This window comes from Pituophis catenifer, unplaced genomic scaffold, assembly GCF_029215685.1.
Source record: "Pituophis catenifer annectens isolate HBS135680 unplaced genomic scaffold, rPitCat1.0.hap2 SCAF_1, whole genome shotgun sequence".
In the NCBI taxonomy this organism is placed as follows: Eukaryota; Metazoa; Chordata; class Lepidosauria; order Squamata; family Colubridae; genus Pituophis; species Pituophis catenifer.
In genome coordinates, this window is record NW_027256881.1 from 16,284,247 (window position 1) to 16,298,702 (window position 14,456).

The 14,456-nt window shown below is 40.8% G+C and overlaps 1 protein-coding gene across 2 annotated transcripts in view; it reads right to left on the reverse strand.

Annotated features, from left to right (window-relative positions):
- Positions 1–12,452, reverse strand: part of DTX2 (deltex E3 ubiquitin ligase 2) — a 36,722-nt gene extending 24,270 nt beyond the window's left edge. For both annotated transcript variants that reach the window (XM_070932098.1, XM_070932097.1), the window contains exons 1-3: positions 12,376–12,452; positions 5,379–5,762; positions 1,969–2,587 (exon numbers count right to left, since the gene is read on the reverse strand). In XM_070932098.1, the coding sequence (XP_070788199.1) occupies positions 1,969–2,587; positions 5,379–5,658 (899 nt within the window). In that variant the 5' untranslated portion in view covers positions 5,659–5,762; positions 12,376–12,452. The remainder of the gene's footprint in view (positions 1–1,968; positions 2,588–5,378; positions 5,763–12,375) is intronic.
- Between the last annotated feature and the right edge of the window lie 2,004 nt (positions 12,453–14,456).

Genomic DNA, 14,456 nt, shown 5'->3' on the forward strand with positions numbered 1-14,456 from the left:
GCATCAAGACAAATTCCTTGTGTGTCCAATCGCACTTCGCCAATAAAAATTTAATTCAATTCTATCCTATCCTATCCTATCCTATCCTATCCTATCCTATCCTATCCTATCCAAAGTAAAGTCTATTTGTACTGGCATTAGGCAGATGATTTCTTTCAACTTCAATTTCCCTCCCTCTTAAATAAAAATTGAAGAAGGAAAAAGATATTGAGTTTTTTTGACTGCTACCAAATTGTTTACCTGTTTCAACACCACCTCTAAATTTGGGTGGCCAGATGTCACTGAGAAGTTCAAAATGATGAAAGAAGCCCATTTGCCCTTAGAACGTTTCTCAACCTTGGCAAATTTAAGACACCTGGACTTGAGCTCCTATGCTGGCTGGGGAATTCTGGGAGTTGAAGACTACGTGTCTTAAACTTGCCAAGGTTGAGAAACATTGCCTAAGAACAGGGGTGGGCAATTGTGGCTCTTTTACAACCTGTGGACTTCAACTCCCAGAATTCTGGGAGTTGAAGTCCACAGGTTGTAAAAGAGCCACAATTGCCCACCCCTGCCTTAGAATATATAAACCAGGGCCTCACAGGGCAATTAAGTGTTAGATGACATGAATTTATTAGTCAATAGTAGTAACTGTAAGAGGTATCTTGGAGTCCTAGTGGACAACCATTTAAATATGAGCCAGCAATGTACAGCAGTTGCCAAAAAAGCCAACACAGTTCTAGGCTGCATAAACAGAGGGATCGAATCAAGATCACGTGAAGTGTTAGTACCACTTTATAAGGGTGTGGTAAGGCCACACTTGGAATACTGCATTCAGTTTTGATCGCCATGATATAAAAAAGATGTGGAGACTCTAGAAAGAGTGCAGAGAAGAGCAACAAAGATGATTAGGGGACTGGAGGCTAAAACATACGAAGAACAGTTGCAGGAACTGGGTATGTCTAGTTTAATGAAAAGAAGGACTAGGGGAGACTTGATAGTAGTATTCCAGTATCTCAGGGGCTGCCAGAAAGAAGAAGGAGTCAAGCTATTCTCCAATAGCTATTCTGCACCTGAGGGCAGAACAAGAAGCAATGGGTGGAAACTAATCAAGGAGAGAAGCAACTTAAAACTAAGGAGAAATTTCCTGACAGTGAGAACAATTAATCAGTGGAACAACTTGCCTCCAGAAGTTGTGAATGCTCCAACACTGGAAGTTTTAAAGAAGATGTTGGATAACCATTTGTCTGAAGTGGTGTTTTCTGCCTAAGCAGGGGGTTGGACTAGATGACCTCCAAGGTCTCTTCCAACTCTGTTATTCTATTCTATTCCATTTCAAAAAGCCACCTAGTTGATCATGAATACCAGACTGGCAACACATTCCATTAATTAATTACACCTTCTGCCAGGTAAATATTATTTTATTTTGGTCAAGTTCAGTATTAATTTACACTCATGGCATCAACAATTACTACAGCACCAACAATGACCATAACATCAGCCTGTACTGAAGAAAATACTTTCCTTCATCTCCACATTCATAAAGCCTCCATCTCTCCATAATGCACTTGTAAACATTATAGAATTCATGAAATAATGAATCTGAAACTGCATTCTCTGGAATGTTATTGAAAAAAAGAGGAAAAGCCATTTTTCCAATCCATCAGCAAAAAAAAAAAAAAAAAAAAAAAAACCAGCAGTTTTGGGCTATTGGCTTTTTCTACTAGCCAAAGAATCAAGAGCTACCAAGTGCTATTTTAAAAAAAGGACACTATCAAACAATGATAAAACAGCCACAGTCGAGCTCAAGGGATCTGATTCCTGATGGCACGATGACTCTTCTCTTTTATTATCGACATGAGCCTTTCTGGGAGTCAATAACTGTCTGAGAAGCAAGATAAAAATACTGCAGTAAGTCTATAAATAATCCTACTCGTGGATGGGACATCGACATCCAACAAAGCTGGAAGGCACTTTAGGAAAGCATACCTGGTTCCTTTGGATGCTGTCTGCGCTGAGCTGGCCCCACCAATGGCTGCAGATTGCGATGCTGACCCTGCACTCTGCATGTTCAGTCTTGGCATCGATCTTGCTCCAGAGAGGGCTGGTTTATTGTAAGGCACAAAGCCCACCAGAGAAGCACCGAGTCCTGAGTTTCTATTGGCCCCCTGTATACCAGTAAGGAATTTGGGAGTCGTTCCTGATGAATGTCCAGGAAGATTCACCATTGAGTGCCGATACCGTGAGGTTATGGGGCCAGTTCCACTATTCAACAAGCACTGTTGGCATGAACAGGTGGGCCCGCTGTGAGCAGGCCCTGGGGTTGTGGCTACTGGGTATGGAGAGTCCACACACCGGCGGATTCTTCGCTGGTACCCAGTGGTTTTATTGATCTGGGTCTGTGATACAAAATCAATCCCATAATTGTAACCAAAGGGCCCAAGATCCACCTGAGGGCTACTGAGCGAGAAAGCTTGCTCCAAATAGACACAAACATTCATCTCGTAGGGAAACCAGCTTCCTTCGTCGTTCTGCCACTCCCAAACCACTCCCTGTCCAGGTGCCGAATCAAGCTGGAAGACATGTCTGTGTACAGCTCTCATGGTCCCTAAGAGGGAAAAATCACGACAAATCAGAAAAGATCATTAGACGCCAAAACTAAAAGCCGTAAAGGAAGGATTTTGCATAGCCCAGGAAACCGAGTATTAATTGCTGTGATATTTCTCATTCGCATTAGACTAGGACAGAGATGGCGAACATTTTCGGCACCAAGTGCCCACATCGGAACACACGTGCATGCGTGTGCACCGGAAACCCGAAGACCAACTGGCCAGCGTGCTCAGCTGGCCTTTGGGTTCCCGGCACGTGCATGCATGCTGGCCAGCTGGTCCAGGCGTGTGCCGGAGCACCGGAAACCCTATGACCAGCTGGCCCATTTTTTTTTGCCATTTTCAGACCTTTTTTCAGCCATTTTCAGGGCTGTTTTTGGCCCATTTTGGGGGGCTGTTTTGAAGCCATTTTTGGGCCAAAAACAACCCAAAAATGGCCTGGAAACAGCCTGGAAAAAAGCCTGAAAAAGAGTCTGTTTTTTGGCTGAGGTTTTTTTTTTTTTTGGCTGTTTTCCAGTGCTCCGGCACTCACGAAGATCAGCTGGCCGGTGTGCATGTGCATGCCGGAAACCAGAAGAGCAGCTGGCGATGGCACGTGTGCCCATAGAGAGGGCTCTGCGTGCCACCTTTGGCACGCATGCCATAGGTTCGCCATCAAAGGACTAGGAGAAAAAAAATAAGAACGCCAGGATACATTATTTGACCATTTTTGCAGCAGTCCGTCCAGTAGATCAGAGATAGAAAACTCTTTTGAATCACCAGCTATCTGATTATTTTTTTCACAAGAAATGCCAGAAGTTCTACCAAGGAGCATTTCCATTCATGGCAGCGCCACTAAGTAGGATCCCTTCTTTGAGAATCAGGTTCAAAAGTTAAAGACCAGTTTAAAATTGGCCAACTTCCATTGTATTTGAATTGATCAGGCAATATGAAAATCAAAGGGTTTTACCTTGTTTTGCATAAAAAGCTAACTGCTTATCTATGTGTTATTTAAAAACACACAATATAACAATGCTCACTTTACTTTTCCCTCCTTCCTTTTTCTTTTGTGTCATGTTATTTATAGCTGGAGACTGAGGACAGGAACTGTCTTAACTGTGTAGCATATATTCATTTTTAAACATTAAGTATTGTCATAAATTAAACCAGTTTGGATGACATGGTTAAGGCATCAAGATATAAACTGGGAGGCCGTGAATTCTAGTCCCAACGTAAGCACGAAGACAGCTTGGACAGGACTCTAGCCTTAAAAAGCAAGCAGGGGCAAGTCACACCTGAAATCTTGCCAAGAAAACTGCAGGGACTTGCCTAGAAGTCAAGACTGATTGAAATGCACCAAAAAAGGCACCAAAACCTGCCACAAATAATTACATTATTCAGCATAAAGAACGTAGCCACTTTTCTTATATGGGTAGTCCTCAATTTACGACCACTGTTGAGCCCAAAATTTCCATTGTTAAGTGAGTTTTGCCTCATTTTACGACCTTTCTTGGCATAATTGTGATGTGAATCACTGCAGTTGTTAAGTGAGTAACAGGGTTGTTAAGTGAATCTGGTTTCCCCATTGACTTTGCTTGCCAGAAGACTGCAAAAAGGGATCACGTGACTCCGGGACATCATAAATACATGCCAGTTGCCGAGAATCATCATAAGTACAGAGCAGTTGCCAAGAATCTTGATCATGTGACTACTGGTGTGCTGCAAGGATTGTATGGTCATAAGTCACTTTTTTCAATGCTGTTGTAACTTCTAACGGTCACTAAACGAATGGTCATAAGTCGAGGATTACTTCTATAAGCTACTCCTGTGGGGGATGGGAATGACATTGATTGGTGCAATGAACAGACAGGGGGACACAGACAGACGCCATCCGCGCGCCCCCACTTCCCTCATTTAGCCATTATCTTCATTGCTCTCAACTGAGACTCTTAAATGCTTAGAGCCCATTTCAAGATAAGCTGCTGCTTCCTTCTGTCTCGAGAAAGGTGGTTTCCTGTCATTTTTCTCTCACTTCCTATGAAGAGACCAGAATGCTTGGAAGCAGAATCCAGAGTTGTCTTTTTCACAGGGCGTATTTCAGATGATTTGTACATGGTTGTTTTATTTTTTATAAAATCCATCTGATGTGCTGCAGAGGTTAATGGGCTGCATAAAAATAACTCAGAACTTATTCTATTTGTGGGAGGAGAGAGGAAGAAGCCTGCAAAAAACTAGAATTTCTTTTAAAAGAAATGCAGAATCTTTTACGATTAGTTATCATTGGTATCCTTCATTGATATCCTGAAGATAGCTGTTGGCTGCCAGCTATTTTACGTTATTTAAACTATTACCATTGATCTACTCAGAAGACAGCTATTTGAGAACAAGAATGGGTTCACATACCACACATCAGCCAAGATTTGTTTAACAAGCCATAATTTACTCAGCGGGTACAATACTCTAAGTCAACAAACCCCACTGTAAACAAATACACACAAAATCTGCCCTTATCATAAAGCTAGAGTTGTTTTGTGGGAGATACCATTCTCCTATATTTCGTAATAAAACCTGAGGCCAAGAAAATATCGGCAACCTAATAAATGAGATTTAATCCAGGTTTACAGCTCCTTCTCAGCACTTCAGACTGTGCCTAGAAGAGAATGCTCTACAAAAATTATTCTTAACCAAGCAACTTTACTGTATGGACTCCCAGAATTCCTTAGTCACCATTGAGAAACACTGCTCTCCATCATGATGGATGTGTCCGCTATTAAGCTATATCCATATGCAGATAATGCAGCTGCTTTTTACCTGTATCTTGCCGGAACTGGGTGAGACTCGGTAGGTCAATTATGTAGGGAGCCAGAGTTGAATCAGCTTGTCCCAAGGGTATGCTGCCATTGACAGGCCAGGTTCCCAGTGATCGCCGGCCTTTCACCATGAGAACCTGGAAAGACTGCTCAATGAAGCTGCACACGCTACTTCGGTACGGCCTCCACCTGCCAAACTCATCCTGCCACTCCCACACAGCCACTCCTGGATCCGTGAGGGATGGTGGAGGCCCAGCAGATGTACTTGGCAAAGTTGCCATTTTTGAATAGGTTTTGCCCACTTTAAAAAAGGTGGACAGGAATTTGGAAGTGGTGTTAATTCAGAATCCAATCGGTCATCTTCAGCAACGATACCTTGACAGACCTGTGGTGGAAAAGGAAAGGACGTTAATTGTGAGATATCAACCATCATTTCTCAGCTGTTAGCAGCTAACCTACAGTGCAAAAGTTGGATTAATATCACCTCTTCCAAGACAGATTTTATTTAGCCCTTTAATTCCTGAGCTACAGTCTGTTAATACAAATGATCTATCTAGGTCAGGGATGTGCAGCCTTGAACACTCAAAGAGCCATTTGGACCCGTTTCCCACAGAAAAGAAAACACTGGGAGCCACAAAACCCTTCCCATGCCTGACTATTTCTTGAACGGCCCCAAAACTAGCGTATGTAGTTGAATTAAACGTTCTGTTTTCTTCTGAAACTTTTCTTTTCTTGGATTTATCGATGGTTGACCTACCCAGAGTTGAAAAGATCAATAAATTGCGTGCCAGGTGGGTGTCGCACTTTGGCAGTTGTGACGCATATTTTGAGTGACAGGGAGCCGCATCAGAGGGGTGAAAGAGCCACATGCGGCTCCAGAGCTGCAGGTTGCTGACCCCCGATCTAGGTCTCTAGAGAGCTGTCTCTACAATGTCTGCTTGAATATACTTTCTACTTCTCTAGAAATCTGATTCTATTTCCACTGCTTGAACTGTACTTACAGCTAGAAAGTTTCCTTATCATTCAACCATAATCTCAGTTTCTGTAATTTAATTATTCTATTCCTGGAACATTAAGCAGATAAATCACTGCTGGGGAGAAAGGTGACTACATAGCAGTGAGAGAGAACTGGAAAGATAGATACAAGATACTGCTTGCCACAGTTATTAAAATAACTAGCTATCCCTAGCACTAGGAGAAGTGCACCTACATAACTTTGAATGGCTGCTATATCGATGGTCGTAGATTGAAAACTACGTGTAATTCTGATTCATTGGAGTCTTTAGTGGTGCAATAGCAATGTAATAGAGGTAGTCCTTGACTTAAAATAGTTAGTTTAGTGACCGTTCAAAGTTGCAACGGCACTGAAAAAAAGGGACCAATGACCATTTTTCACAGTTACGACCTTTGCAGCAGCCCCCAGGATCATGTGATCAAAATTCAGATGCTTGGCAATTGGTTCATATTTATGACCGTTGCTGTGTCCTAAGGTCATATTCTTAGTCACATACTTCCCCCGCACTTACGATGACAAGAAGCTCTCATTTGGGAGTATAGTAAGATACTGTTAAATTCCTCTCTACCCATTCATGGTTACATTCCTGATCTCTTAAGATGCCGATTAAAGTCAAGAAACCCACCACTCTTGACAGCGCTTAAGCTGCTGGCCGATCATCAGAACACCACACAAAAGTGGATGGAAGCGTGGAGTAGCTATTCCCCACAAGAGGAGCATATTAATTCTAATAGCATACCTCCAGGATTTAATCTACCCCGACACATAAGGGTGACATACAATAGAATTAGGACGACTCATGGGGTGTGTGCCGACTCCTTGTATAAATGGGGAAAGACACCTTCAGCACAATGCAATTGCGGGGCCCCCCCCGACAGACTACCCAACATATAGTGAGGGAATGCTCTAACAGAAGGTATCCAGGAGATTTTAGGGACTTCCTCTGCATAACGACGACAGCTACTGACTGGATCTCCAAACTTGACATTAAACTCTGAAATGTTATTCCTGTTTTCCTCTTAGGGTTTCTTACTGCTCTTTTTCTAATTGTTTTAATTGTTTTAACCTGTAAAAATGAAGTGTTTTAAAATTGTGTGTGACCAGCCATGCGCTAAATAAATAAATAAAGTCATATACTGTAAATCCCCCTTTGTGATCTTCTGACAAGCAAAGTCAATGGGGAAACCAGATTTACTTAACAACTGGGTTACTGACATAACAACTTCAGTGATTCACTTAACAACTGTGACAAGAAAGGTCGTAAAATGAGGCAAAACTCACTTAACAAATGTCTCATTTAACAACATAAATTTTGGGCTCAATTGTGATTGTAAGTCAAGGATTACCTGTACAGGGCCACTTCTGAATGATTCAAATGCAACCAAGCAGTAATAATTGTTTTTAATTTAATCTGAGAAAATCCAGGGACACTTTTTAATATTCTAAAGAACTGGCAATAAAACTGCCACTTCATATTCATGATGTATACCACAACATATGCCTAGTTTTGTGCATTGCTCTCTTCTATAGGCTGGAAGAGTTTAGTTTGCATTTTCTTAATAATCTTTCAACTCATAGATTTTACAGCATCCAGAAATTTTAAAGAATTATAGCTCAGTTATTTGCATAAAAATCTCCCTTGGCCCATTACAGCCAGAATTGGCACTGTACTCAATGATATCTAACAAACAAACTGAGCAAACAATCTATATTGCTTAAGTATATTCAAATACTTGTTTGTTTGCTTTCTTCTATAGTAGCATTCAAAAAGCAACTCTAAAAATATTGATCTGCTCAAAAATACATAACATGCATAATACATTAAATCGATACAAATAAAACATATTATAGAATCATAGGGCTGGAAGGGCTCTCTTCTAATCCAGAGGCTTATTATTATTATTATTATTATTATTATTATTATTATTATTATTATTATTATTATTTCTATGCCGCCCACTCTCTGAGGACTCTGGGCAGCTTACACCAAAGACAGTATACTAAATAGCATATTGCCCCCTAACAATCTGGGTTCTCATTTTACCCATCTCGGAAGGATGGAAGGCTGAGTCAACTTTGAGCCGGTGAGATTTGATCTGCTGATCTGCTGAACTAGCAGTCAGCTGAAGTAGCTGCAGTACTGCACTCTAATCACTGCACCACCTCAGCTCCTATCACCCCAACCAAATGGTTGTCCAATTTATTTTTGAAAATCTCCAGTGATGGAGCACCAGAGGTGGTATTCAGCAGGTCCTGACCAGTTCTGGAGAACCGGTAGCGGAAATTTTGAGTAGTTCGGAGAACCGGTAATTACCACCTCTGACTTGCCCTGCCCCCATCTATTCTCTGCCTCCTGAGTCCCAGCTGACTGGGAGGAAGTGGGGATTTTGCAGTAACCTTCCCCTGGAGTGGGGTGGGGTGGGAATGGAGATTTTACAGTATCCTTCCCCTGCCAAGCCAAGCCACACCCGCCAAGCCATGCCCACAGAACCGGTAGCAAAAAAAATTGAATCCCATCAGTGTGGAGCACCTACAATTCCAGGAGGCAAGCTGTTCCATTGATTAACTGCTCTCACAGTCAGTGTGTTGTGTGATCTTAGCCTAGTTGGACTATCTCATAATGAGCATAAACAAACAAATCATGACAAACTTACAAACGGATCAATACAAAGCAGAAAGAAAATACTGCATTTTATAGTTTCCTCACTTGGTTGCCTAGAGGCAATGCCTGGTTATTGCAAACCAGGTGATGGCACAGTAATCTGCCTTACTTGCTCCCAGGGTGGATTTGATTTAAATTGAGTTGATTTAAATCATGATTTAAATCACTAGTAAAAAGGCTTGATTTAAATCAACTCGATTTAAATCATAATTTTTAAAGAGCAACTGTCATCTCTGCTACTCCTTTGACCCACTGTTGACTCACCGATAGTCCCAGGGTTGCAGAATATACAGCCTCATGCTACATAACTAAGCTCCATTTCATGCTGAATAAACTAAATTATTTATGTATCTTAAATGGAAAACTATTTTACGATAGATTTTTACCCCAAAAGTTTTTTATTAAAATAAATTCGATAAAAATCAAAAAAATCCAATTTAAATCAAAAGAATCCAATTTAAATAAAAAAAATCTGATTTTTTTGATTTTTTTTTTAAAAAAATCATTGATTTTTATCCACCCTGCTTGCTCCAAGGTAATTCAGTATTACTATGCCTGTGGATTAATACTGTAACAACCTTATACATTATGAAGGTTTGGATATAAACCAATGGCTGAGGGATAACTGTATGCCATTTTAAAATCTATGAAAAACATCAACTTTTATCCAAGATATTATCCTAAACCATAGTATAGTCTGAGTAGTTTTGGTTAAGCACATACTGTTGTAGTATATGAGTTGTTTTTGGTTTAAGAATCATTATTACACAAACCATTTCTTAGCACACTGTATGACTCAGTGTAATGCTTCACTACTTGAGTTCATCAAGTGATTCAAACTAAGTACCCAAATCAGTTCATTAAAATGACAATCCCTGAGGATTTTCCACAGGGATACCTAGCATTATAAAAGGTCAGGGAGTATTTGATTATTCATTGTACTTTATGAATAACCTGGGCAACAGATTCTTTCCGATTATTACCATTTTTATGATGCATTACTTTTTGGAAATGAGTCCTGAAGCCTTCAAGAGAAACATGCACAGTGCCCTGAATCCCATCAATACATACCTTGGAGTAACAAGAACTGGGAAAATGTTGGCATGATATCTATCTTCTTTCCCATCTCTTACACAACATTATAAATGTCTACATTTTTATATGAGCATAAGCAGGGGAATGAAGAGAATTCCGGCATTACCTGTGCTAAAAAGCTGATGGTAAAACAATTACCATCAGATTTTAACCACCCTAATGGTTCAGAGGAAAGACTGTCAAGTGGCCTATAACTATCAAGAAAAGCCACTTTTGAGCAAAGTCATAATCTTCGGCAGCAAATACTCAGAAAACAGTACCTCTAGGCATTGAGGTTATCTCATATATACATATATACTCTTTACTTTAGGAGAGGAAATCTGACACACATACATACTTCTTTTAATTACCAGCTAGGGTACACACTTGCACGTTTAAATAAAATCAAATAGTCTTGTAATAATGTATAGAAAACAATCAAAGAATATAGCTTAGGTTAGCTGATAAGATACCATGTGCTTGTTATTATGATCAAAAGCTTAATCAACTCCTTTTATTAAACAGAAAAGATACCCATTCTTACACAAACAGAGCTTCCTTCCTGGGAAGGAAAATGGTTTACCCTACAACAGATCTGGTTTCAAAAAAGGTCAAATTACGAAATATACAGTAGTTCCTTTTGGCTTAAGAGACAGTAAAACAACTGTCCAACCCAACTTCATAAGTGTGGGGAAAACAGGAGGCAGGAATATTAGCTGTGTCTGCTGCCTTGAGTTCACACACACTCACACATTAATGTGCGCACACAGTGACATTTTCTTAGAAAAATAAAAATAAAGGACAAATATGAAGAAGGGGCAAATCTAAAACCAGGCACATAAAGATAAAACTAATTGTTTATTACTTCAATTTACAAAGGAAAATTCAAGAACAAGCCCCAGAAAATAAGTAATTAACCTAAAGGACATAATAAAGGGCTGTTCTTTATAACATCAAACGATGCATGATTACTGTAGATAGATATATAGATAAAACTATCATCATCATCATCATCATGCCATCCCTCTTTTGGCCAGAGATAACAGTGTGAATTGGATTGCCATTAGACCAAGAAACCTGATCCAGCTATACATTTCCATTGACAAGAGAAATGTAGAGTTCAGTTTCTTTCTTCTTTCTATGTTTCCTGGTTACTCCTATCATGATCAGCCTGGATTATCCCAGAGTCAGGGAAGAAGGAAGGAAGGAAGGAAGGAAGGAAGGAAGGAAGGAAGGAAGGAAGGAAGGAAGGAGAGAGAGAGAGAGAGAGAGAGAGAGAGAGAGAGAGAGAGAGAGAGAGAAAGAAAGAAGCCAATACCCTACTGCAAGGGGTCCTCAAACTCTGACAGCTTTAGGACTTGTGGACTTCAACTTCCAGAATTCTCCAGCCAGCATAGCTGGCTGGAGAATTCTGGGAGTTGAAGTCCACAAGTCTTAAAGCTGCCAAGTTTGAAGACCTCTGCCCTACTGTCTTACGCTTTGTCGAGAAAGGCAGTGGTGTAACAAAAGCATACCCATTGCTGAGGATGGGGTGACCTAAATGCTACACGTAAACTCCCCCTCCAGCATAGAAAACAAACTGCCCCAACGTTGCATTCATTCCCTTTTTCTTTTAAATTTTTTTTATTAATTTTACAACACCACCACAACACAACATACAAAACCCAAACACACTACATAGGTGTTTCTTTTTAGGTATCCCTTTCGTTCCTCTTACTTTCTACATTTCCCAATTTTTCTCATCCTTTATTATCTTTATCGCCGTCCCTTTATTTCCAGTTTTATTCATTTCCAAGTATTTTACACATTTGTCACATCCTTTATTCACTTTTACTTTCCCTAATCTCGAGCCAATCGTTACCACTTAAGTGACCCTACTTGATAATATTCCCTCTTTCAACCATGCTGGCTGGGGAATTCTGGGAACTGAAGTCCATTCGTCTCCCCCAAGTTTGTCCAGGTTGAGAAACGCTGAGTTGAAGCAACTACGGGGGTGACCGTCAAAATATGAGCGAGAGGAAAGGGGGTAAATAATAAGGGACCCCTTTCTTCCTTCCCACCCACCCCCGTTTCTTGGAATTAAGGCAACATGCGAGGCCAAAACAGCTCCCTTCCTTGCACCTCCATTGAAAAAGGTGGTTGAAAAGCCTTCTCCAAGCTCCTCCTTCGGAAACTTATTCTACCCTCCCCCTCCTTGGAGAGCAATCCGCCATTAACATCCCACCCCCCCTCTAGCCGAGGTCTCACCTGGAGCGGCTTACCGGAAAAACACTCCAGAATGGAAAAAACGGCGGCTCTTTAACAAGTCCCGCATCGCCTCCTCCGGGTGACGGAAATGCGCACGCGTCAGTCGTATCCACCACCACCACCGCCACCTTCCTGCTCGACGCCCATGCTTGGGGACGTGGCGCGAAGCTTCACGGGAAATGTAGTCTTTGCAAGCCTACGGTTCCTCCTATTCCCCTCCGCCCGAAATCGGGGCGGTCTTCTTGTCGCGGTGCATCTTGGGAGTGGCATAATAGACTGTATTGGCATGTCGACTTTGCCTTTTTTTTCTCTCTCTCTTCACAAATTTATATTGTACTGAGTTGATAAGCTTCTTTCAAAGCAAGTCGCCTCCTAGTGATTTCATGGAGGCATCGTTATACTGTAGTTTTCCTGGCAGTTGTGGAAGCAGTTTGAGGTGGTTTTTATTTCTTCCAAGAACCAGCCTGTAGTGTTTATATCATTTAGTGCAGAGGTCTTCAAACTTGGCAGCTTTAAGACTTGTGGACTTCAACTCACAGAATTCTCCAGCCAGCATAGCTGCCAAGTTTGGGGACCTCTGATTTAGTGGCTTCTCACCTAGGTGCTAACCATGACTGACCGTACTTAGCTTTCCAAATTAACCAAGCTTATTTCCAAGCACCAAAATGTTCAGATTGCTTGTAGTTCAAACTTTAAATGGGTTGTGTAAACATAAGGGTTTTTTTTTTTGGATGGAACATTAAATAATCTTATACTTGTGTAGGAAGTTAGCACCCACCCCTCTCCTAGAGGAATGAAATAATATAGGACATTTTAAAAAGGCAGAATATTATTGTGCAATTAAAGGAATAGCAGACCGAGGACCATCTATCATCACACAAGAAGCTAATAAATGTGCTTAGATATGTTTAAAGATAAACCTTTCACTGTCTCGAACTGCCAGCTGTCAGAATGTGATACAAACTTGTGCATTGGGAGAGTTTCATTTTCATCAGTAACCACTGAAATTTAAAGAAAATTATCCTTTGTTCTCAATATTTTGTCAAAAACCTCTGCTACATGCATTATAATCACTTTATTTAATCTATTATGCATTTATTTGAGATACATTTCACTTTTCCAATTGTTGTTAGTTGCGAAGTCGCGTCTGACCCATTGTGACCCCATAGACAACGTTCCTCCAGGCTTTCCTGTCCTCTACCATCCTCTGGAGTCCATTTAAGCTCATGCTTACTGCTTCAGTGACTCCATCCAGCCACCACATTCTCTGTCGTCCTCTTCTCCTTTTGCCCTCAGTCTTTCCCAGCATTAGGCTCTTCTCCAGTGAGTCCAATTGTTAGTTCCGTTAAAAAACATAGGAAGGCATGAGCCATGAAGTTGGACTGTGGAGTCCTTGGTGTTTGCTAAAGCTTGCAAATATTTCATTACCTGACTAGATACTACAATCAGTGTTGGTAGGTGTTGAATTTGCTCGCTGATGATATACAATAGCTTGCCCTGGCAGTATTGCATGTGTAAATTCAACCATGAACTACATATATTCTCTTATATTGAAAGCTGGTACTGGTTTAAACTACAGTAACAGCAGCTTGTAGCAGCTCTAAAGATTGGGGAGAAGGGAGATAAATTCATATTATCACGTACATCTTATATTAATTACGTTAATTTTGTTGTATATTCTCTGTTGTAGACAGTGTTGGAATAGACAGAGTGGGTATAAACTTCAGCAATAAAGATAACATGTAAAGTGATGGAGAATATGCTTGATGTGCAGAATATCACAAGACCCAGGTTCAGTTTTCAGATTAGGACAGGAAAACCATATGATATCTGGGTAACAGTAATCACAGATATCTGAGGGATCCACCATTTTTATAAAAAAAAATTAAAAGTCACATTGTGCCATTGCAAGAAAAGCTCCACCCCTTTTATCTATGCATGCAACAACATGAAGCACATACCAGAGGAAAATAGCCTTCGCTATTTTCCTTTGCTTTCCTCCCTTTGTGGACCCCACTTGTAGTAGGCAGTCAGGGCAGACGGTGTCTGCTTGATGGAGCAATAATTTCCTTCGATGTGAG